Source organism: Melospiza georgiana, chromosome 4 (assembly GCF_028018845.1).
Source record: "Melospiza georgiana isolate bMelGeo1 chromosome 4, bMelGeo1.pri, whole genome shotgun sequence".
Classification (NCBI taxonomy): domain Eukaryota; kingdom Metazoa; phylum Chordata; class Aves; order Passeriformes; family Passerellidae; genus Melospiza; species Melospiza georgiana.
Window position 1 is genome coordinate 66,048,727 of NC_080433.1, and position 24,918 is coordinate 66,073,644.

The window sequence follows — 24,918 nt, forward strand, 5'->3', positions numbered from 1 at the left end:
ACCAGGCTGGTGCATCTATGGTGAGCTTAATTGAAACCAGCAGAACATTTGAAGAGGAAGGATGAAAACATGGCAGCTGGGAAAACAAATGTTCTTTTTTCTAATTATTCTGTAGACTCTCTCTAATGGATCCCCCTGAAGCTTCCTGATAAAGTAACTGACATATGGTACCCACTCACAGATGGATCAGCAGAGGCAGGAATGTAATTTTGCAAACCTGAAGACTCAAGTTGGATTTGATATATATTTAGGATCTACTTAATTCATACAGATTGCATTCTGCATACAAATGATCAGAAAGTGCAGCAGCCAGAGAAAGCCTGCTTGGAAAAACTGAAACCCATAGAATCAGAAAAGGTAGATGGGGTATGGCAGGGGAACTGAGGGAGGAAAGCATACAAACAGCAAACATATGGAGTATCCAAAATGAAGGGGGAAAAAAGCACAAAGATATGGTAGTGCAGAACCAGTAAAAACAAAATATCCTATTTTCTGATCCAGAATTCTTCCTGCACTTGCTTCTTAAATAACTCCTGGTGTTTAATAAATTCACTGTTAGTTTTTCCATGTTTACATAACTTAGCATTATGTGTAATTTTTTTCACTTTTTTCAGAGCCACCTGAGAGCTGATGTATTGAGGAGGTACCCTGGAAGCATTTTGTGGTAAGAATGAAGTTCAGCGGAAACAAGTATATCTAACAGATAAAATCTGTGTCAAGGGAGCAGGTGACCTGTACTCATTTTCCCTGTGCTGGATTATTGGAGAAATAATGCTATTAATATAAGCATCAATGATATGTACTAGGTTATAAATTCTATAGAGTAAATCAGGATCCTATTCTGTTAATAGTATGACCAAAGACTTTGATGAGAGAGAGAGAGCTGCAGAGTTATGCCAGAGTTATATCCCAGAGGCTGGAGAGAGATTCTCTTTCCTGTGCTCACAAAGGAGCTAAACATGTCCTGCAATGCAGATTGCTAATCTTACACCCTAATTAGCCACACAAAATGGTTTCTGAAGCTTGGTATTTGCTTCAACTCCCTTTCTTCAAAGAGGAGTTATAGGAGGAAACTGTAAAACCCAAGTGGGCTAATGCACTGGGTTTAGCATTTCTGTATGGCTAAATTCACAATGGCTAAATTCCACAGGTGCTCCCATGGCCCACATATCTGTATCCAGCTCATCTGCTATGACTAAGGCAAGCAGCTGAGTGCTGTGGGCACCCAGTCAGTTAGAGGGCAACCTTCACTCAAACTCTGTTAACAGAAGCTAAGCTTTGATTTAGGAGAGCAAAAAGAAAGGCCCTGCAGCTGCTGAACCATAAAGAAGATGTTCACAGTCTCAGGAATATAAAAAATTTAAGGATTTTCAATGCCAAGGTCTTCAAATATTGGGGTTTTTTCTGCACAAACAATTATCAGTTGTTTATTCCATCCTGGGGAATTCAGCTGCAAGACTCTCACTGAATCATCTGTGATAAGATCTATGCACAAGCAGGTTCCCCATTTTACCTCTCCAACAGGAGAGTGGACTAGAGACCTCTGAGGTCCCTCACACCTGTAACTAGCCCACACCTCTGTAAGGAGGAAGCAAACAAGCAATTTTCTCTCCAAACAGAATCAGGAGACTTACAGTATGCTCACTTACAGCTTGTTATTGGATAATTTGTGATAAAATAACAAATTCATGGCCTTTACTCAAGAGCTATTAAATATCTGTTTTTTGAACCCTGACATTCCTGAGCATCTTGTTATGGAGCTCACACACTAGTGCTGTGCACTGTTGGTCTGTTCTGAAAGGCCATCAGTGGCCTTGGCAATGTTGGCCTGATATTAGGTGGGACTGCAGAGCCTCAGCCAGGCTCAGGTCAGTGCCTGAACTCTTTAGCTTGTTACTGCTTTTTCTCACTCTCCTGCAAATGGAGGTGTTTGCCATTAAAAGTGAGATTTGTGTTACATAACTGTTCTGCACACCAGACCTCTTCTGCAGCAGGAGAAAAATGTGATCACTGTCATAGAGAGAGAGCTGTACAGGACAATCTCAGATGTGGCAGGAGTAACACCCCACCCAGCTGGGCTCAGGGACAGGAGGGGGCAGAAGAACTGGGCTGGAGGCTGCTCCTTCCCAAGGGACCATGCCCAGCACAGACCCCACAGCTGCTGCCACTGTGCAGCACTCAGTGCCACCGGCAGGATGCATCCTACAGCTCAGCTCTGCTCCCTGCAGCACCCAGCAGGGGGACAGAGGTACCAGCACTCACCCTCTGCTCCCTACTCACACCTTGCCTCACTCTTGGAGCCCATTTAAAGCAGATTATCCCTGGCCAGGCTGGCATCCAGGGCCACCACAGCTTTTGCTGTTACCTGTGCTCACTCCAAGGATGCAGAGAAGCTGGTGACTCTGGCAGAGCAGCTCCAATCAACCCTGATCACCAAACAGAGAGACAAGAGCCCTGCTCTTGGCATAGCCTGGACCCAGCAACTCTGGCCCAGAGTCTGTGGTCACCCTGGGTGCTGGTGACAACCTGGAGAGGTGTGTGGGGAAGTCTTGCATGCTCCAGAGGCCAAATAAAGATCTTTGTTACAAAGCTGTCCTAACTCACTGGTTTGAGGGAGCCACAGGAAAGCCCAGAGCAGAGCTAAGCTCCTAAACCTGTCACAGGAACAAGCATAGCAGGGGCAGAAAGGAGGCTCAGACACTGAAGTGGCTCTGAAGGCAATGGCACAAAACATTTGAGAAAGGTGTAAGGCACTTTTCTCTGGAAACATCTCCCTTGTTCTCACCAGCTGTGCACCTGCTGGCACCTGGCCACCCTGCCACACCAGTGGGGCAATCCCAGAGAGATAAACTGAGGGGTCCCTGCAAAAAGCAGTGGCTGGGGCAGACTTGCTCAGGAGGGAGGCAGGTGCTGTTCCACAGAGAAGCTCTGCAGCAGTGCAGCCTGGTCCCACCAGGGGCCCCAGCAGCCAGGAGCCCCCAAAACACCAATTCTCAGAGGAGACCCACACAAACAGCTCAGAGAGCCGAGCCATGCTGCTGAGCAGTGCCTTGCAGACATCAGTCACACTTCTCCTTTCTACCCCTTTTCTTTCCCTACAGCATGGCAATGACTGCACAGGGAAAATCCTCTCAGTGTGACAGAAAAGACAATTGAAAAAGAAAGTCTTTTCTGTCTCCTTCACCTTCCCACATATCTTGTACATAAAAGCCAAATTATTACCCTAGAGACTAATAAAATGGTAATTGTAACTTTTTTGACCTTGGAATTTCAGGATGTTTACTGAAGAAGTTATTATTTCACATTGAAATTACTAACATGCATTCTTTAAGATTCCCTAGAGAGTGAAGCACAAGCTCAGAGAATACAGAACAGGATTTTTTTGTCCTGGCATGTGACATGTCTCATTAGGAGACGCCCACTGCTCTCCTTTACCCTGTTTTCTTTGCTCCAGCTCCATTTCCAGAGACAGGGGTGGAAAGTGAGCTGCCACTACCCATCAGCTGGAGAGTGAGAACTCTCTCATTTTATTTTCAGATGCTGACCACCTGCTAAGCCACAGAAATGCTGCCTTCAAACACCAGTAAAAGACTTTGAAAAGGAACAGGCGTGGCTCTAATTTCCATCGTACTGCTGCCTTGAAATGGGGATCAAAGCTCCAGCCTGGGGGAGAGTTGCTTTACTTTTTCCCCCCTTTTCCCACCCTGGTTTTTATTACCCACATGTAAGTTAAAATCCTAGCTTGCTTGCTGGTCTGTGGCAGTGGCATCAGAGATAGTGTGTGCTGGTTTGGGCTGGGATATAGTCAATTTTCTTTATAGTAACTGCCATGGGCTGTGTTTTGGATTTGTGCTGAAAATAGTGATGATAATTCAGGGATATATTTGATTTTGCTGAGCAGTGCTTACAAAGAGTGAAGGCCTTCTCTGCCCCTCACTCCACACCACCAGTGAGGAGGCTGGGGGTACACAAGGAATTGGGAGGGGACACAGCCAGGACAGCTGAGCCCAGCTGACCCAAGGGATATTCCATATCAAATGGCTTCATACTCAGCACATAAATCTGGGGGAAGAGGAAGGGGGAGCTGGATATTCAGAGTGATGGCATTTGTCTTTCCCAGTAAGAGTCACATGTTCAGCCATTCCCCCGATTCCTGGGGGTGTCTCAACACCCTCCTGCTGGGAACTGGTGAATGAATTCTTTGTTTTGCTTTGCTTGTGTGCACAGTTTTGCTTTACCCATTAAACTGTCTTTATCTCAACCCACGAATTTTCTCACTTTTACCCTTTGGATTCTCTTCCCCACCCCACTGGGGGGGCGTGAGCGAGTGGCTGTGTGGGGCTGAGCTGCCAGCTGGGGTTAAACCATGACAGACAAAGGGAGGGGATGATGTGCACAGGGAGCTGGAAACCTGCAAGCAGCAGAGCAGTTGCTCCTTCTCCAGGACATGGAGGAGCACCATCAGCCTCCCACCTCTCTGGGAGACAGCATCTGAACCTCTCCTTGCAAAAGGAAGATCTAGCAGAGCTCACCACCCCAGAGAAGCTCCAGCCTTCCCAAAACAGCAGCACGAGCAAGTCTTATCCCTTCCTTCACCAAAACCAGAACCCAGAAATGCCTTCCTTCTAGGTTAAATTCTCTTTTTGCCTTGCTCTAAACCACAGTATTTCTGTTCCCATATTTGGGCACTTTGAAAGAAGGCAAGCATAGGATATGGAGGCTTTAAAAAGCCAAGAAAGACAAAATGTTTGCTAGAGATCAGAGCTCAGGCCCCTTTGAGGGGTGGCACAGGAAAAGGCAGAGCACACGCACATCTTGCTGTGAGCTCTGAGTGCCTGGCTCTGGGATGCCCTACCCTGGTCAGCCTTCCTCAGGGAAGGCTAATTGCAGCCTAATCCTCAGAGTCTGCATAGTGACCTCCCTTCTCACAGTAACATGCTTACTCCAGCTTTGCCCCACACTCTTTAGGTTTGACACTGATTTTTTTACATACAAAGCTTGCATCTGAGGTGACAATTTTCTGTAGAAAGTCCCAGTTGAAGCCTCATTTGGTGTCCAGGAAAAAAAATATTATCTGCTACTTTTTTCTGCACACTCCTCACTAAATAAGAATTGCATGTACACTTCCAAATCAGCCATTGGCATGTGTACTCCCAGTTCTCTGGAAAACATTGGGCAATTGGATAGCAAGTAGTTACACTCTGTGAGACAGCAGTAAATGCAGCGTTATACATCCATGCTCTCCAATGCAATTATATGGGTTTTCATTAGTGAAAACCGGCCTGATGGCTCCAAAATCAGCAAGCAATTCCACTGGCAAATAAAGGCTTGAAGACTTCAAAGTCCATTCAATATCTCTGAAATCCAGCATATGTAAAGTTCCCAAACATTCCCATCTGTGCTATGCCTAGTTTGTTTTCTTGGCCTGCAGCATCAAAATGCAGTCATGTCATACAGCAAAGACTGTAAAACTGTGACAGCCCAGAGAGGAGTAAGCTTAGACAGATATCTCTCTAATCATTGCATCCCTTTAGTGCATCCCATCCTGACACACTGCAGGAGAGGCTGGAGTGTGCACTGAACAGCCAGCCTGCCTGCGACACTCAGACTGCTCACAGATGCTCGAGCACACGCCAGCTTTCCCTCGGATCTGAAGCTGCAGCTTTGTACAAATGGATCAGGACAAAGCTCTGCCTGCACTACCCACTGATACTACCAGATACTGACAGGACTGTGTCACAAGGCACTGCTCCATGAGCCAGGAGCACTTTTCTACTGACCTCAGTGTACTGCTGAACCACGTTCTCAGGAGTTGGTCCCATGAAGAGATAGAAGTCGAGGATCCCTCCAATAGTGCGGAAAGTCAAAGATGGGTTTGGAGACAGAGTAACATCTAAAAGGGAAAAAAAGGCCCTCAGCACAAACCAACTCTGCACTATACATGGGAATAGGTCAAGAATGCATCAGGGGAGGTTGAGACTCAGCATCAGGAGGCATTTCTTTACTGAGGGTGGGCAAATGCTGGAACAGGCTTCCTAGAGATGTCGTTGATGCCTTGAGCCTGTCAGTGTATAAGATCATTTAGACAATGCCTTAACAACAGGTTTAGCTTTTGGTCAGCCTTGAAGTGTTCAGGCAGTTGTATTACAAGTATGTTTCATGTCCAATCCAACTGAAATATTCTCTCCTATTCCATCCATCCTAGCTGTGCACCCTGGGCACTTCTGTGCACCTTGTGGGTATGACTGGATGAGCAAACAGAGCCTGAAGGTAGGCAGGCCCAGTGTTTCTGTAATCTCTGCTTTCAGATTGGCATGGTGCAGCAATATATCACAGAAACCCACACAGAGTAGATTGCATAGATCCATTTGTGTCCGTTTCATATTTATACAAAGGATCAACAAGTTTGTGTTTAGGGTTGCTGTATGCTATTTTAATCTTATTGAAAGCCATTGTCTGCCAGGGGAAACTGATTTTATAGACTAAGTGAAGATTCTCCTTTTCTGAAATTGTACCACTACATTAATGCAGTAAGGTGACCATGGCAACACACAAAACTATTCTCCAAAGACAGAATATAGGATTAACCTAAACTGATTTGATTTTGTTATGCCAATCTCAGAGGAAATTTCTTCCACCTTCTTCTTTCCCTCTATTTGCATATATTTTCATTAAAAAGTTAAGAATGTATTTTCCCTGAAAATGCCTAAAAATGTCCAAATTCCTTGTTAAAAATTCATTCTACTGAAATCCATTTGAAAAATCTTTGAAAAAAATCTATTCATCCTGGAAGCTTAGTTAGCCACACAGTCACTTATGTTTGTATCACATTAAAAAGCAGTCAGTAAAACAGTATTTGATATTTACTAATCTATCATATTTCTATATACAGTCCATCTAGAGAATTCCTATATCTTTTTACCTTGTGCATTGGAGTTCAGAAGGAGAACACCGTGGGCATTGGCGTCTGGTTCTACGCACATGTAGAAAGGGTGAACTCCATAGAGGTTGGCAAATGACTGAAACATAAAGAACACATGAACTATCACTTGACTTTGCTATTTTTCGTAGCTTTTGTCAGGTAGATACACATGCACAGACAAGGAAATAAATTAATTCATAGTTAGAGACTTATTTTGAAAGGTTGGAGATTTTTTCATCTAAATTGGTGCGAAGTCAAATTGACTGAAAAGTTATTTTTTTTTCTGCCTTATCACAATGGAATTTTTTAGTCTTTCCCATTTAAACCTTTGATACTGTGCTAAATCCTTCAAAATGGCATGAGTAAGAATCACTTTTCTAGTTAAAACAGACTCAGCCACTGACTCCAGTTCAGCCAAATATCTGATGAGTCCTGCTGGAGTCCAGCTTGTTTGGATGAACAGGGATTGATCCAAGCATGAAATGCAAAGCTCTCCTGAACCAGGATCTTGGCACACAATATACTTTTTCCTGAAAACTGCACTGTGAGAAAGCTTCTGATAAAAGGTTTCAAAGATCCCTCAAAACATTCACGGCTTTGTCTTTAATTAAAACTGATGATACCCGCGAAGCTTGTGACGTTCCATGTTTGCCACCTCCCTTTGGTGACACAAGCTAGGACAAAGTGCTGCAGAGTGAATTACCGTCGGTGCCTGGTCCCTGGCGTACATGCCATAGGTAACAAAGTCCATGTTGTGCTTGAAGGTTGGGTGCTCGTGTTCACCAAAGCCGTACACAGAAGTGGATGGCACAGCGGTGGTGATCTGAAGGAACTGGTTGGAGAAAAACAGATCAACCAGGGGACTGTCCCACCTGTGAGAAACAGAGCCAGCCAGAATTAGTTTGTTTCTCTTTGGAAAGTACTATTCTAAGTTCATGTCTGGCTATTTATACTCTTTATGTATTTTGGAGAATAACAGTATTAAAAATTCATTAAATTTTATGCATGTGTCTAAAGTGCTTAACCTAACACATTAAATTCATCTTGCAATGGTTGAAGATATCTCATCTACTTATGCAAAAAGAATGCATCAATATAATTTTTGAAAAGAGCAACTAAAACAACAGAAGACAGACTATAAATCTATTATCAAAATAAGTGGTTGCTTATGCTATTTCTATGACAACCAACGTGAAAGGCTAAAAATTGTAATTACACAGTGGAGTTCAGAATACTTAATGAGAACAACAGACATTTTATCAGCTTTTTTTAATGTTTTGCTGTATCAAGACCCAAATACCCCCAACTTCATGCAGGTGCCTAAAATAGAGGTATACTTTTCTCTAGACTCTGCTTGAACAAGATGTTTTTATTGTGATGACTCTCCTGCTTCTCTCACCAGCTTAATGCATTTATTTCTATTGAATCATCTGTGGACACAGGCTCACATTTTAATTAGGTGCTACATTCTGTTTCCTATCTCTAAAGCTATAATGAGCTGCAAGTTAGATGGGGGATAACATAGTCAAGCTGTGGAGAAGTGTTTTGTTAATGGTCATGTGTATGCCATGAGTAGCTCATTTAGATAGCACCCTCTCGAGCCTTGTTTAACCATGAATTTGTTACAGCTAATTAAAATAAATGAGCCTAAGCCATAGAGCACAGAAGTGGCATAACTCTCCTTTTAATGTTCTTCTGTCAATGATTTTGACAAAATTAAATGGTTGATCAAATTGACTGGTAAATCAGAGAAATGGGAGACGGGCTGTGTTGGTGGGGAGCAGCTCCACCCTCATGAGGAGAGCACTCTGGTGAGTGGCCTGCCCCCTGTGCCACCAGCACCCCTTCCCGGGGACGAGTCCCTGCTGCTGGGAGGACTGGGAGGGCACCACTGCTCCCACCACACTGGCAGGCTCTCCCCTCGAGGCTGCAAGGACAGCTGCTCATGGATAGGCACTACCTTGCCTCTCCATGCAAAGCTCAGGCACAAGCTATCCCTAAACTTTCCTGGACACATCCAAAGTCACACACAGGTACTAAAGGGTCTGTGTGTTTTTTTTAGAAGTCTATTTGTCCTTTCTTACAAGCAGAAGAAGTAAGAATTTGTATGTAACTCTTGATATGTTTTTTTGCCAGCAGGAACCCCACCCTCCCTCCTTTCCATCATCTCCACCTACATGCAGTACTGAATAAAATTATTTTCTTTTAGGAGGGTTGTGCATGCAAAACATCCCTGAGAATTAGATCCAGTCTTTCACAAATAAAGGCCTTTCTGCAAGAAGCAGTTGCTTTGCAAGAATAGGGATGGGCTCTGGAGCTGTATTCCTGCCCAAAGGAAAACTGTCACACAGCTCTGTTCTGTGCCAAGACAGGAAGGGTCACTGCTCTGAGCAGACCAGAGGGAAAAGAAAACCTCAAACTATACCAGAGGGGAAATGCTTTTGAAAAGTTTAAATATCTGTCCTAAGTCATTGAGCTCTCCCCATGATGTCTGTTTAGAGGGCATGAGGCTTTGTATATTTGTGGCACCCACATTATGGCATGGACATTTCCTGTCATGAGAACTCTTAGTGTTACCATGGCATTAAAGTATAACTTCATTAAAGTATTACTGCAGCTCAGCAAGTCCCCTTCCTGGCCAGGAGGGTCACTGGGGTGGTGCAAATGACAGCCCTAGGAACAAGCCTTCTGCCCCACCATATCTTTGCATGCTGTGGAGAAACTGGTTTCTGACTCATGCATTCCTTCAGGCAACTCTACCTCTGCATGACATTGCCATAACAGCGCCCTGCTCTGCACCCCTCCATGGCTCAGCTCCCTGGGGCTGCCACCCCCACCAGCACAGCTCCCCATCAGCCTTGTCCTTCCCTAGACCTCTGCATGCCAGCACAGCTATGCACTAAATATAGCATTAACCATGACATAAAAAGGCTGGTAATGACTCTCTTTTTTTATCTGGGCATCATTATGTCATCTCCATCTGAAGGAAAGCATGAACAGGTTTTCCCCTGGCACTATTTTCTTCCTTCACTCCAAGCAGCTTCCAGAGCCCTTGTGCTCTCCAGCACACCATGGTAGCTGTTGTGCTACTTTATGTGTTTGCTCATGTAGTGTTGGCAAGGAGCAATCATTTAAATGAAAAAAAATATGACATTCCTTAAAACCTTGGATGCAATAAAAGAAAATGTCATATTTCTCCACCTTCCCTCCTGCTGGCTTAAAGCAAATAGAAGGAACAAAACAGGAGGCAGCATAAAATGACATTATGCTTGCAGGAATTTGCATGGTTCTCCTTCAAGAGTCCTATGAACCATAAAACCACTGTGATGGACAACAGAAGGGGTCTTAAAAATGTAAAAATACAGCTGAACAGTTGCTCACTGTCAAAAATGCAGCCCCTGATAGAAGTTAAACAAGGCAAAGTCTGTCAGGACAAGAACCCTTCTTTTTTGCACAAGAGGTAATAGCTGCAGTCACATTTACTGCTGAAAGTCATAAGCTGTTAGTGTGTCTGTGGCAGGAGCACTCCTGCCCATGGAAATACAAACCAGCCTCCCCACACATCTGCCTGGCCCATTGTCTTTGAGCAGTCCTCCTGTCCAAGGAGTCTGATTGATAAAAGCTGCTCTTTTCTTCCATATACAGTGCACTATACTAAAGAGTAAAACTCTAATTTTTAACCTCTTATCAGGAAAAAAAAAGAATGACTCAGATTGAAAAGGTCTCTGTAAAAATTAACATTTTTGACCAGCAAGGGAACTAGTGTCACACCAGCAGTGAAGCCATGGCTATCAGGATGAAGCATAACTGGAGTGGACCAAGGAAGCAGTGTTAAAAGGAAGGTGAGTAAGCAGATAGATAAAACATCCTGCTCATGTTGAAGCTCATGACTAACATTGTCACAATGTTGAGGGGAATGACTAAAAGGCTGTACAAGATGGTTTTCAGGAGTGCAATCATCAGCCCTTTGTAATATGAACTGGACATGATGATTTACCTCTCTGAACAATACTCTGCTGAGGTTTATTGGAGGCCACTGGCTGCAGGGTGTGCAGTGGCCCAAAGCACTGATTCACCTGCCATGAGCAACCAGCTGGTGGCACTTCTGAAGGTGGTCTGACACAAGCTCCAGAATGAGCAGACTTGGGACACAGATATGATACATCATTAGGACAGGCAGTGTGCATTATCTGGACATTCAAAAGTAATTTTAAGTCAGGAGCAGTTTGGTCTTTTTTTTCCCTTCCTGTTGCAAGGAATCCTGGTGAACTGAGCTCATTATTTGAAGTTGTACACAACTGGTCCCCTCAGTCACTTGGAGAAAACATCCTCTATAACATCTGCTTTTCTTGGCCTCCAGACCACCCCATATATTATCTGTGTGCAAATTTAGTTGTAACTTCCCACAGCTACCCAAAAAGGGAGTCTAAGCCTCCTGGCAAAGCTTGGGCACACCCTTCCAGAGGGCCTGGGCTACCACAGTATGCACAGGCTGCCCACAAAGTGCTAAAGCCCCCTAGGGAGTGGGGAGTACACACTCTATTTTCAAATGAACCTCAAATAAACTGATTGACTCAGCACACTGGAGCTGCTGAGGAGCATCACCTAAGGAGCCCAGATCTCAGATTGCTAAAAATACTTCCACTGACTGCTGGTTTTGGCTGGAGCTAACCTTCTTCATAGCAGCTGGTATGGGGTGATGTTTTGGATTTGTGCTGGAAGCTGTTGATAATTCAGAGATGTTTTAATTACTGCTGAGCAATTCTTAACAGAGCACAACAGGGCTTTGCTGTTCCTTACACTGCCCCACCAGCAAGGAGGCTGCACAAGTAGCAGGGAGGGGACACAGCTGGGATAGTTGGCCTCAAGGGATATCCCATACTATATGGCTTCGTGTGAGCATTGAACCTAGCAGGAAGGTTGGCTGGGAGACTGCTGCTCAGGGAGTGGAAGGTGTCAGTCAGATGGTGGCGAGTAATTGTTGTCATTTGCATCACTTTTCTTTCTTGGGTTTTATCTCTGCTATTTTCCTTTTAATTACATTATTATTATTATTATTATTATTATTATTATTATTATTATTATTATTATTATTATTATTATTATTAATATTATTATTGCTACTACTACTTTTACTTTTTTTCCCTGTTATTAAACTGTTCTTGTCTCAACCCATGAGTTTTCTCACTTTTACCCTTCTGATTCTCTCCATCTTTCAGTCAGGTGTGAGCAAGCAGCTGTGTGGTTCTTGGCAGCTGGCTGGGGTTTAACCATAACAGTTTTTCACAACAGCTGTATTCCTTATTAGCTGTAACTCTTGGGACACCACTGGAGTGCAGAAGGTCCACCAAGAATGAATTTTGATATGTTTATCTTACTTAAAGGTGATTTGTCAAGTAGGTGGAGAAAATCAGCAGGAATAATCAACAGATTTTCCACAAACGTGACATTTATAAAAAAAATAAGAAGTGCAGAGTATATTTACAGTTATTGACACATTTCTGCTCTACTTCTACTGTATTCATTGTGTGATATCAGGAAATGTCCTACAACTCACTGGATATACAATGCTTAATTTTTGCTCTGAAAAACACTTGGTAAGTGATATACCTACAATATTTCTTGGCTAGGTAACATAAATCTTAATGATTAGAAGACTAAAATAATGGCTCCTACAAATTAGGAACAAGCCCATTCTATCTGTGATGCATACAATTTCCTCCCCTTGCTTCCAGCAAAACTGCAGTTATGACAATAGCATTATAAATCATTCTAATAGCCTTGCATATGTAAAACACCTTCGTGGTAAGTGGTGTCTGTGCTAAAAATAAAAAAAAAAAAGGCAGCTGAACTCTACAGCAGCCTTTTTGGAAATTAGGGAAAATCTTTATTAGTTTTTTTGTGTAGTATATTCCCAAGTGCAATAGCAAATGAGGTATTCCAAATGCTTAATAGAAAGTAGTCCCTATCTGGCTTGCAAAAAAAATGTTCTGCCTTCCATTATGTGTGTGACATCATGAAGGAAAAGCCAGGATATTAAAGTGGAGGATCAAATCAGTAGTCCATCCCTCTGCAGCCTGTCTCCAGCAATGGCCCAGGCCAGATATCACAAAGGAAGGCACAAGATGTCACTCAGAGCCAGTCTTGCAATAATCTGCTTATGGAGGAAGTTTCTGGCTGTTTTCATAGAATTAACTGATGTTGTGAAGCATGGAGACAGAAGCATTTGGGAGTTTTATTTTCCTACAGATGATTTTTTTATTATGCCTGAATGTGTATCCTGCTAGGCCTCCTGTGCCAGTGCTGCCCTGGGGCAATGAGTCCCACAGAGTAATCACACACTGCAAAACAAGCATGTGTTTGTTATTTATCACTGTCTTAAAGCACAGTTCCCAGCCATTTACTGTGTTTTTGAGAAAATCTGTGCTTTTTTGGAGCCTTCATGCTCTCAGTTGATAGCACCTCCTCCAGTGGTTGCTGTTGTCAGTGTGGCAGGAGCAGCAAGGCGAACAGTGCTTAACCTGAGTGTAGGTGCCACAAAACAACCCACAGGCTCTTTAGCTTGCTCACCTGCCTTAGTACAACACAGGATTTTCTCTCCTGTTTTACTAATGTAGGGTCTTGGCCAAGCACAGGACAGCTTCCCATAAGAGCTGCAAGATCAACCAGGATATCCTAAGCAAAGATTTACTAAACTAAAGCCAATCTCTGGACATAACATTTTTCCACTGACCACACCAATCTTGCCAAATCCTTATTTTCCATGATGGGAGTAAAAAGAGGCTCCCTGCAGTCTCCACTGCCCAACAATGCTGGTAGTTTGGGAGCTTCTCCTCTGGGACAGGAGATTCATGCACTAGTCCCTGACCCTCATGGTTCAGAACTGTGACTTGCAGCCTTAAATCAGATGCAGGTTTCTGGTTTTCTTGTGGAAAGGAGAAAGCACCTGACTGCTGGATGGGAGCAGAAGCTTTGCTGTGTCTCATCTGATCCCCTTGGCATCTCCCTAGTGAATGTGAGGACATGGCACCTCCTTACCCCCATGGCTTTGGATAGCTAGTGGCACAGTAAAGGACCTTGCCTGGCTAGTGGGAAAAGAGCAGGAACATTGGAGAGGGAGAATAGCAGAGCAGAAGGAGGCAGGATGGGATGGGACAGAGAACAGGACAGCAGTGGATGAGAGGGAGAAAAGTAAGAGGGAGTAAGCCAAGAGGCATTGCTGGGAGAACAAAGGGAGGCAGCCCAAGAGCTCCTGGTCCCAGCAGCCCCCAGCAGTGCCTGGATCATCTCCCTGCATGACTCTGTCTAATTTTCACCCCATGCAGGCAAAGCAGCAGCTGTCAGCTGATTAGCTTGGAGCAAGCTGAAAATGTAGCAGGACTTGGCCTTTTATTCTTGCTCCTGGCTCTGCTTGAGGTTTGCAATCAGTTGTTAATGTCTCTCCTCTCACACAGTTTACTCCCTTCCCCTGTTATTGTGATTACATGGAGCCCTGAGTTTGTCCTGCCCTCCTTGGGTAGCTCAGCTAGGTCTCCCTGCACGCAGTGAGTGTGAGAAATGCCCTTAAATCACACTCAAAGCCTCCTCTGCCTCTCCCCTGCAGCATTTCTAATGTGGAATGAAATCATTCCTCACAAGGAGGAGGCTTTGTGCACAGGGGTACCAGAGTGGGGATGGGGTTTTCCGTCAAGCAGACAGACAGGAGCCTGACACCCCATTGCTTCCCAGCACAAAGCCAGGGATGGAAGGACAGACTGCAGCTCGGAAAGGAGGGCAGGGAAACACAGGTGGGGGCTTTGAAACAGCCACCCAAACCTACACTGTGTTTCTGCTTGGGACAGGCTGCTTCCTTCCCAGGCGGACTGTCAGCTGTGCCAGAGCATGCTGGGCATCATGAGGGATTTAGGCTTTCTTGGGGGGTAGGTCAGCCAGCAGCATGGCTCTGCTAGCAAGGGATAAGAAGCATAAGGGAAAGCAGATTTCTGAGGATCTGGAATTGCTTTACTATGGGGAAGTTTTCCTCAGAGATATTTAAAAGGTCCAGGAGAGACCCCTGACCTGGTTTGCTGCAGACACAAGTTATTATCCACCCCCACCTGGGGAGTGCAAATGCAGCACCTGTTGAAGAGGTTTTATTTGCCCACATTGATTGTTCTGAGCAGTGTTTGTGTGCACACAGAAATCAACAATTGACTCAGCTGTTCATTGAGGCAGGAAGGCCATTGCTGTTCACATCCTAAAGCAGGAGGCTGAAGTCCCTCCAGGTGTCAGGCACTTGCCTGTTTCTCAGGGACACACAGCCTGCCCTAACCTGGCCTGGGCACAGACACCACCACCTGTGCAGCTCGGTGCCTGGGAGCCCTGCAGCAGCTGCTCCCACTTCTGGAGGAACCCAAAGGAAAAGATTTGGTTTTTAGCATTCAAACCTGCCTTTGGGCAGGTTGAACTAACATGAAAATCTACTTAACCTGCCAGATGCCACCAGTGCACCCCTTGACTCAGGCAGTCAAGTGCAGCCTCTGATGGGAATGTTCCTGTAATGCTGCTTGCTGAGGGCTCATCCTCCCAGTAAAGTAAATGCAGCCAACCATAGATTTTAGGCCAGGATATATAACCTGCTTTCCTGTTTTGAAAGATTCCATCTGCACAGCTCTTTTGGTAGCTAAGGAGATTGCAAATCCCTCTAAGACAGGTTGTGGAGCTATCTCTGAGCACCTGCATTTCCTCACTCTGACAGGATGGACAGGCAAACAAATGAAGGGGAAGCATTTTTGCTCCTCACACAGGGAATACAACTAAACTGAATATCATTCAGCTGTGAGAGGAATGGCTCCCTGACAGGATCCTTTAGACTACAGTACTGGCTGTGCCCTTTCACATGAAACCAGAATTCCCAGGAACATACAATTTCCCTTTCTGTACACAAAATCCTGTGTCTCTGCTGGTGATGATATTTTGGGAGCAGCCTTGCCACTGCTTGCAGGATAGAAGTCCATTATTTGTGCATTATATTCACCCACAATTTCCTCTTCTTGGGCTTGGCTGGGTTTCAGGAGCACTCGTTTACCTGCCTGGAGGCAGTGTACAATTTCCCACGGGGATGCTGGAGAGCAGAGCATCACTGCTGCTGCTGTGCCAGTGCTGCAAACCAAGGCTGCCCTCTGCCTCCCTGGGCTCTGCAGCACAGCACGGCTGCACCCACACCTCTGCTGCTGCTGCTGCTGCTGCTGCTGGGCACGGGCCTTGCTGCACAAAGAGATGGAGGGGAATGCAGGAGGCTTCCCCAGGCCCACAGCAGGGCACTGAATGTGCCCTCCTGGAAACCTGCTCAGTGGGGTTGTGTCCCTCTCCTGACTTGTGTCCCTCTGCCTGTCACTGGAGCTGTGCCTTTGGCAGACCCTGCATCTGCTCCATGGCAGTCCCTCCCCTTAGCTGGGACATCTCAAGTTTGACCAATCCTGGCTAAAGCCTTGGGGTCTGGTGAAGGTGGGGAGGGCTGAATGAGAATGGGTCATGAGCTAGGCACTTATGCATTCACCCCTTACACCAGCATTCCAATTAATAAGCCTTTACAGGAAGAAGAAGAAAACTGGGCCTTTAACAAAACCCCACTGTTTACACAGAGCTGTTAAGTCTAATGAGAAATTAAATTATTTTTGTTATTAGAGTAATGCATAATGCATGCATTTAAAATAGCTTGCATAAATAAGACTTTACAGAACTGACTGTGACATGTATAAAGAGATGCCATGAGACTGTAGTTCAAAAGGATGGTCAGCTCATTAAAAACCCAGCATGATGGTTCCACCTGCAGACCATTCTTGGGGCTGTATGGTCTCATTTGCATCACTCATGTTAAGCCATCCTTAAATTGCTCACTGCTGCATTCTTAAAAGCAGCTGCCAGGAATGCACCTTGATTGGGACTCTCTTTCTAAGTAGCATTATGCACTAGAGATGTGTTGATGGAAGCCAAGGAAAACGGAAATTATGACACCTGGTGACATTTGTTAGTGAGAGGAGCTTTTGCTGAAGTTAAACTTATAGTACTAGCTTGAGAAAACAAATGGTATTTTTGCAGAGCGACAACTAGAGCCAGTGCCACTCAGTACATCAGTGGAAATTAGAGGCTTACAGCCTCCACTGCTTTGACCTCCCTAGACCTGCCTGCTGGAGAGTGTCAAGAGATCTGGCACTTAGTTCCTGACACTCAAATTTCAGAAATCTTAGCTCAGTGCTTTGACGAGTTGAGTTTAGCAGCATCCAAAGCCATGAAATTGTAGCCTCAGAAGTTTTTTGACTTACTGCATAAACTTTTATACATGCACATGGATAATTGTCTGTTACACGGGCACATACCCCCATTAATAATGAAAGTCCTTCCAGGACAAGGCACAAATCTGCATTTACACCTTGTCCCACAGACACAAGCAACAGGGTGTAGGTAAAGAGTGCTCACCTCATCACACCTAACTTTTACAAAAAGCAATATGAATCATGTGTAGTACTCACAGCACAGTGCCAGTGCTCTTCCTCTTGATCTTTAAGTGTGTGGAATCATCGGAGAACTCCACCTCATAGTTGGCTTCTTCAGCAGTGACCCCGGGGCCATCGATCTTCAGTGGGACTTCAAAGCGCTGCGCGTTGGGGTCGTAGAGCTAGAGCGAGGTGAGCAGGGGGCAGGTCAGATCACTCCTTAGCATGCAGTGCTTTGGTTAAATGATTCCAACCCCCAAACACTCACCCTGAACCGCAGTCTGTCCTTGGTCTGGAACTCCACCTCAAAGACGATCGGGGAAATGTCATTTCCGAAGAGGGACAAGGCCTGGCGCTTGTTCAGCGTGACTCTGCAGTGCAAACACGGGCTGGTGACCACCACGAGGGATCACTGGCTGAGACCACCCTCGGGCAGGCCAGGGGAACCACCCAGCTACTCTGTGGCAGCTCTTTAAAAATAAATCATTGACTTACTGAGAGAGATAATCCCTGAGGCCAGTTTAGGCCTTCCTTGATGTTAATGGATAAAACAGAGGCCACCAAAGAAAGGAGACCTCGTAGTTTCCTGAGACACAGCTGCCAGGGCAGGAGGGAGCACTCTGTGCCTGCACCTGGTTTCCTCACCTGAGGTGTGGCGAGAGCACAAGCCCCAGTTCTATGGCAATGCACAGAGAAGGGTGTCCCTTTCCCTCCTTGGGGAAGGAAAGTTTTCGGGGCAATGTGTTCGGGAGAGTGCCCGGGGCGGCAGCTCCGGCCGTGGGGCAGTGCCGGCCTGCAGCAGCCGGGGAGCCTCCCGCACGGACTCACCTCCAGCCCTTGTCGGTCTGCTCGGGGCCCCCGCTGCGGGCGTAGCCGTAGGGACTGTTCTCCGGGAAGAAGCACCAGGGAGCGTTGGGCACATCGCTGGAGCACCAGGTGCAGCCCCGGGCCTCGCAGGCCTCCCGGGAAGCGCCGGGCTGCGGGTGGCAGTCAATGCGCTTCTGCACCGCCACGCTGCCGGGGCACTGCGCGTCCTGCTCCTCGCCCAGGCACCCGCCCAGGGCTGTGGGGGAAAAGCCGTCAGAGCAGCAGGGAACCGCGTCAAAAACCCCGCAGCACCGCAAACCTCAGATATTATTGGTTCTGGATGTGCTTTCTCCCCGTCTTAGGGCTGGTACCCATTATCCCATGAACTAGGACTGGCCTAGCAGCTGCCTGCTCATACCAGAGCGAGAGCAGCAGCCACTTTCTTTTACAAGCCGAGGCACTGGGTCTGCATTATTCTGCACTCAGAGCTGCCTGTGCTCAGCTGAAGCACGACTCGCTTGAAATACTCATACAAAGTTAAATAGCAGCATAATGAAGCTGCTGGTGAGGCATGAGAGCAACACTGCAGGCTGGCAGAGCAGGAGGGAGTCTTCAGTAAGGACTGCTATCAATATTAAAATGTTACATTTTCTGTATAATTATGTTATTCACAGATGTTTTCTAACTATACAGACACAGGTATGTGACAAGCAGCATGTACTTGTATGGTATAAATAGAAAAATAGTGAGTGTATGTTCATATTGGGTTTCTTTTCTGTATCTGACAACTGTATCTACATAGTATTAGTAGTTTGTTTTAATATAGGTATGGTTATGAGTAAAGGGAAGATGCCAGCAGTAAAAGGCATGTATTAGTCATTCACAGAATCATCATGAAAAAGAAACTGTGAGTAAGGTGCTAAATTTGCCCTTTTTACAGCTGCAAGTCAAGCCCTCTGGTTGAGAGCCTCAGAAGAGCAGGGGGACCACAAGACCAGCTCCCTGCTGTGCTGACAAACTGCTGTTGGTAAATATTCTCAGAGAGAGCAGGCATATCACTGGCAGCATACTTATTCTGAAGTTAATTTATGTAATTTTAGTCATTACAGCAATATTCCAAGATTAAATCTACTTGAACGATAATTGCCCTTTTCTACAAAATGACTAATACCTCTGCTTTCTTTTTTTTTTTTTTTTTTTTTTTTTATGCGGACTGTTGTGTGCTTGAAAGCCTAAAACATGATTGCTGATGCAGTCTGGGCTTCTCCACAGAAAAAATTCTACAAGCAGATGTGCACAAGCAGTAATTATGTATACTAGGAAAAGTTACAGAATGAAATAGTAGATTTTCGCTAGAGAATGCCATCATGCTGCAATGCCAGAGTTGATTTCTAAGTGGGGGGATATGAACACAGAAAAGCAGGAGTGCCACCTACATTTTTTTTGAGCAAACTCTCATGCCCCTTTTAGACAGGAACATCTGACACTCAGGTCTGATGCTCCCCGGCTGCTCAGCAGAGCTCACTGCTCACTGCCCCCGTGCCTCATTATCATCTTCTGGAGGCTGGAGTTAACAGGAATTATCTGGCTGTTAACCTGCACCAGCTGCTGGGCGGGCACCATTGGTTTCCACCTCTGTTGGTGGGGCAGAGTGTCAGGTCCCACGGGCTGACTGCTCTCTGTCCAGCATTCACCCCTCATGATACATCACATAGAAAAGCTATAAATTCTTATCCTCTTTTTCATCCAAAGCATAATAGGAATATGAATACCCTTCTGCACTCCTGCAATTATTTCTTCTTGGAGCACAAAATAAACAAAACCCATCACATTTCATTTTGGTCTGGAGTGTGTTTTCTAGTGAGAGTCAAATGCAGCATTAGTGTTTTCATGGCTGAAATCAAGAAGAGTATGACTGAACACACTACAGCAGATTATTAATGTAGTGTCATTTTACACAGGATAGGTTTGTGGGAGACTTTTATGAACTAATTTGTATTGTAAAATACTTTCAAAATACTTCTTATGAACGAGATTGTGAATGACTAACCTAGTTCAAAGGAAAAAAACATTCCCCCAGTAGGAGCCAAGAAATTTCTTCCATTTTTTCTCCCATTAATGCAAAGCTTACATTTTCCAGCAAATTTTAAAAACAAAGACTTGGAGGTGTGAGCAGCTGAATAAGGCTGCAACCTTATTCATCCCTTGTTCCTGGATTTACTTCTATTGTAGTACAAATGTGATCACAGCAAGTGGGAAAATACAATTTTCCTTCCCTACTTTTAAAAATAATTTTAAAACCATAATTTTTACTGTATTTACAGCACATGTCTGTAAACATATGAAGACTAGATCCAAACAAGCAGTTGAATATATAGCAACACCTATGGCTACTTGCTGCTTTTCCATGATAATTTCCATGGGAACAGAAGCTAAGGAAAGGCAGTTGGAAAGATATAGGTGAAAAATAATCCTCATAGTTTTTAAAAATCATTCACTTTAATTTTGAAAAATTGGATTAAAATTAAGGCATAAGGAAGGAATTGAAGTATTACCACACAGTTTTTCATTTAATAATATAAGTATTTACATTTTTGGTTCATCATTGTACATTTCAAAGGCATTTGCTGCAGAGGTTTCATCCTTCAGCAACAAAATAATATGTATTCTCCCTTTACTACTCTCTGGACCAAATTAACCTCTGGTATGCTGGGGTAAAAATTACAGAAAAAAACCCCTAACAAAGCAATAGGTATCTTCAGAGCTGAATGATCCCACTGATTCCCTTTTGACTATGCTGGTGCCCAAGTGCTGAATGCACTGGAGGACTAGGGCATATTTCTAAACAAGTCAGCTCTGCTGTCCTCCCACAGTCACCTCAGGTGGAGTCAGTGCCATGCCTGTTGTCTCCTTTTCTATGGAAAACAGTAATTTCTTTTAACACCTCTTCTATTGTTAGCACTTTTATATTTTGCTTATGAAGCCTAGGACAAAATACAAATGTGGTGTACTTACCTGCAAGCACAACAGCCAAGAAACACAGGCTCCTCATCCTTGCCATGGTTGAAGGAGGACTTGTGCAGGCAGTCTGAAGCATTTTATACAAGTCAGGGGCACGATAAGCACTTGTTCTGATACACAATCAGAAGCATTGCAAATATGTTCTTAGAATTCATATCTTTAATGAGATTATTTGTTACACATGACCTTGACTGTATCTAAGCAGATAAGGTGAGATACAGTCTAATTTTTCCACACACTTTGCTCAACTTCTAAATTCCAACTTTGAGAGGAAAATGTGATTTTTCCATGACTTCTTAGAAAATTAATTTTTCGGAGACCACCTTTGTTTTTTATTTAACACTAACATGTTCAGACACGGGAGTGCAGTGCTTACCTTTTTCTGATTTCATATTATCTTTTATTACGTATATGGGTTTACAGCACAGATGAAGTTTGGAGAAAAACAAACAGTCAAAGAATTCTCCATTAAAACAAGACAGTGATACTGTGACCTTTACGAAATGACATTTTTCTTCCAAGTACTTGATGGCAAGAACTTTCAGAGCAAAAGTGTGAAAGCTTTGTTCTACGGTAAGACCTGGTTTAGGTAGAATATCTTTCTGGAAGAAAAAAAAAACATTTAAAACTAAATATTTTTTATGACTACATTATGTAACATTAGTGCCTATCAGGAAATAAGCCAAACTAAATATATGCAGTGCCAGGCATCACTGGAGAGGAAGATCTGCAGCTCAGGCCATGGTCACACAGCCCCATGTGCTCAGAGTCGAGCAGCTGGACAGAGGGCAGGCTTTTCCCAGGGCTGCAAGGGCTTCTGTCCTGCAGCTGCAAAACACAATATTCATATGAATCTTGCACCCACAGTGTCCAGCCCCAAAAACAGGGGTCACCAAGCTGTTGGTATCATTTGTGTAGCTTGGCACAACACCTGCTGGGCCAAGAGGAATGGGGACCCTCCACAAAAAGCCTCTCATGTGAGTCTTATGTGTAAATTCACTCTCCACTGGAATTTGCTCAAGGTTGTCACATAGTCCCAAATAATTTGTGTCTATACCCTTTGAGTAGCTAAAAAGCATGATAGACAAACTCTAAGTGGTAGTGCTGCTGCTTATTTTAACTAATTTTAACTAATTTTAAACTTATTTTAACTTAACTAATTTTAACTTATTTTAACTAATTTATACATTGTTTTTAACCAATCATTCATCGCCCATCTCCATCAAAACCTGGAACACATTGGTAACCTCAAATTGCAAGCAGCATTTTCATCTTTCAAGCTGAGCAGAGAAGGAAGTAATTCCTCCAAGATCAGTAAGAGGCATCAGCACTTTTCCTTGTTTGACAGACCATATGCAATAAGGCAAGAGAGGTGTCATCTCATAGGAACAGGAGTCACCTGCTTCATTTTATGTCTGTACTGTACTAAGTGTGAGGGAATCCCCCTAGGGTTCCTAAGTACTATAAAATCACAAATAATGGCCAAGGAGAACACAGACATGGGATATATGGGCTATGGTGCTCACCAAGCTACTCTACTGCAGTGTAAAACTGTGGGTTTAAATTCAACACCTTTGCAAAGGAAGTGAATTTTTTATAAGGAGGTATGATGGACAAGACAAAAAAGCAGTTCACATTCACAGCTTTATTTGTTACCTACACAAGCTATAATTTACAGACTGATATTTTCTGAAAAATAAAAACAAAACAACCAAAAAACCTCAATATCCAAACACTGTTTCTGAATCTACATAAAATTTTAAAATTTGCAGAATTTACAAATTAATATTCAGAGCAGTTGGGTAAATTATACAACCTCCCTCAATATCCAGGTTCCAAGAACTTCAAAAGTCATACAGGCACAAGATAAGATATTTTCTTTATACAACCATCTATTTACATAGCTTTTCCCAATAAACGTGGTTCAGTTCTCAAAGTAACTGCCAAGGTTTGCAAAACAGTGTATTTAAAATACATTTAGCAGCATATAAAATTAGATAAAAAGGAAAGACAATTTGCTTAAAAAAAAAAGAAAATGTGAGATGATAGAAACAAATCCGTAAGAAAAATAGATTAAGATATATTTATCATGACATTATGAACATCTAGTCATTGCAGAACATAGGCAAAACACAAAACATAGCCATTTGTGGGCATTTGTGTTCTAGTCCTGAGCACAGAGTACACACAGCTGCACAACTTTGGTCAACACAGATTATATGCTATCAACACACAAATCATATGGCATTTGCTGTTAGCAGGATACAGCCATGTCAAGTAGATGTACTGTTAACAGCTTCTTCCCATCTATTATTCACTCCACTTTCCTAACAACAGTGGAAGTGACCTTTAAAATCTTCAAACTGCCTCTCATGATCAAAGGCTTATTCCTGGGACACGTTCCTTCCTCTGTTACCCTAAAATGCAAAACAGCTGATCATACTTGTGAGTGAAATACAGCAGAGCACTTTTGTTATATATTTCAGGTTATAATTTTGAGATGGTCATTACAGAAGACTGAATTCCAGTTAATTTAAACTGCAAGTATTACATATGCATACAAATTCAGCCATAATATATAGAGATACATGTGACTGTTGAGACTCAAGCATGTTACCAAGAGGTTATTAAATACAGTACATATTTTAAGGACAGCAGGTCTAGTGGAAGAGTTCACGCATTTTCAGTTCATTCCAGTCATCAGTGTTTAACTACTAGACATGCAGCAAACTGCATAGAGTGCACCTCAAATCGATCAATTTATTCCTTTATCCCCTGTAATTTCAATTACTGGCAAGATCTTCATTTGCATCTCCTGTATCTGAGATCTGTCCATCTATAATATTCCGAGCTTTCCAGATCCTCACAGTGCGATCACTGAAAACCAAAACAAAGCAGTATTAGAGCACTGTGAGTACACTGGGGAGGGAGAGAGGGCCAAGGGGGGGCCAGGGACACTTCCTTAAAAGCTTGAGTGCCTTATTCAGAAAGGTATTGTTGGCAAAATACCAGCTCTTTAATGGACATGCAAGGGTTATTCCATCTCCAGGAGACTTCGTAATTTTACATGTACAACGCTGAAGATTCCCTAACCTTATCACAGCACTGGCTATGACCTTCAGCCATCTAAGAATGTATAAAGACTTTATGCCTAAAAAAGTAAAGAGTTGTCAGTCTATCATAAGTAAAAAAAAGCACAAAACCATAAGAAAATATGAAGTCCTAACTCTCCAACAAAAAATACCCAACAAACCCAAACCCATTGGCAAGTTGCTAGATAGCACATACCAGTGAGCTGATGTTTAGAAGCCCAGACTGTAGTTATGTACTTTTGGAAAAAAATCACTATTTACACAATTTTAAAGTATGTGTAAATAAAATATCACATAAAATGTGTCGCAAAATGCTGTTATAATTTAGAAGTAAAATAAAGAGTTAGTCTTGTTAAATAGCAATTTATTCCATGAAAGGGAAGTTATGAATTTCTCATAAACATTAACTTGAGTGACTAGCCAACACTGATTCATATATTCCTCACAACTCCCTCAAAAGAAACCAGCAGGCTGAGCAGACTTTGTGACAGTTAAAAGTGTTTTCTGACCTGTGCCTTCATTTCACTGTAAATTGTTAGGAACCATCTAAATTTTTTAGACCTTAAGCCCACTGCTAGAAATACCAAAAGACTGAAAATTT

The 24,918-nt window shown here is 43.6% G+C and overlaps 2 protein-coding genes across 5 annotated transcripts in view; both read right to left on the bottom strand.

Annotated features, from left to right (window-relative positions):
- LOC131083022 (sucrase-isomaltase, intestinal-like) overlaps window positions 1-21,265 on the bottom strand; it is a 60,220-nt gene extending 38,955 nt beyond the window's left edge. Inside the window, exons 1-7 of the mRNA XM_058023301.1 lie at window positions 21,220-21,265; window positions 18,226-18,460; window positions 17,666-17,768; window positions 17,434-17,579; window positions 7,626-7,794; window positions 6,923-7,019; window positions 5,781-5,893 (exon numbers count right to left, since the gene is read on the bottom strand). Coding sequence (XP_057879284.1) covers window positions 5,781-5,893; window positions 6,923-7,019; window positions 7,626-7,794; window positions 17,434-17,579; window positions 17,666-17,768; window positions 18,226-18,460; window positions 21,220-21,265 — 909 coding nt within the window. The remainder of the gene's footprint in view (window positions 1-5,780; window positions 5,894-6,922; window positions 7,020-7,625; window positions 7,795-17,433; window positions 17,580-17,665; window positions 17,769-18,225; window positions 18,461-21,219) is intronic.
- Window positions 21,266-22,855: 1,590 nt separating this feature from the next.
- Window positions 22,856-24,918, bottom strand: part of KIF21A (kinesin family member 21A) — an 87,310-nt gene continuing 85,247 nt past the window's right edge. For all 4 annotated transcript variants that reach the window (XM_058023691.1, XM_058023690.1, XM_058023689.1 and 1 more), the window contains one exon: window positions 22,856-24,102. In XM_058023691.1, the coding sequence (XP_057879674.1) occupies window positions 24,009-24,102 (94 nt within the window). In that variant the 3' untranslated portion in view covers window positions 22,856-24,008. The remainder of the gene's footprint in view (window positions 24,103-24,918) is intronic.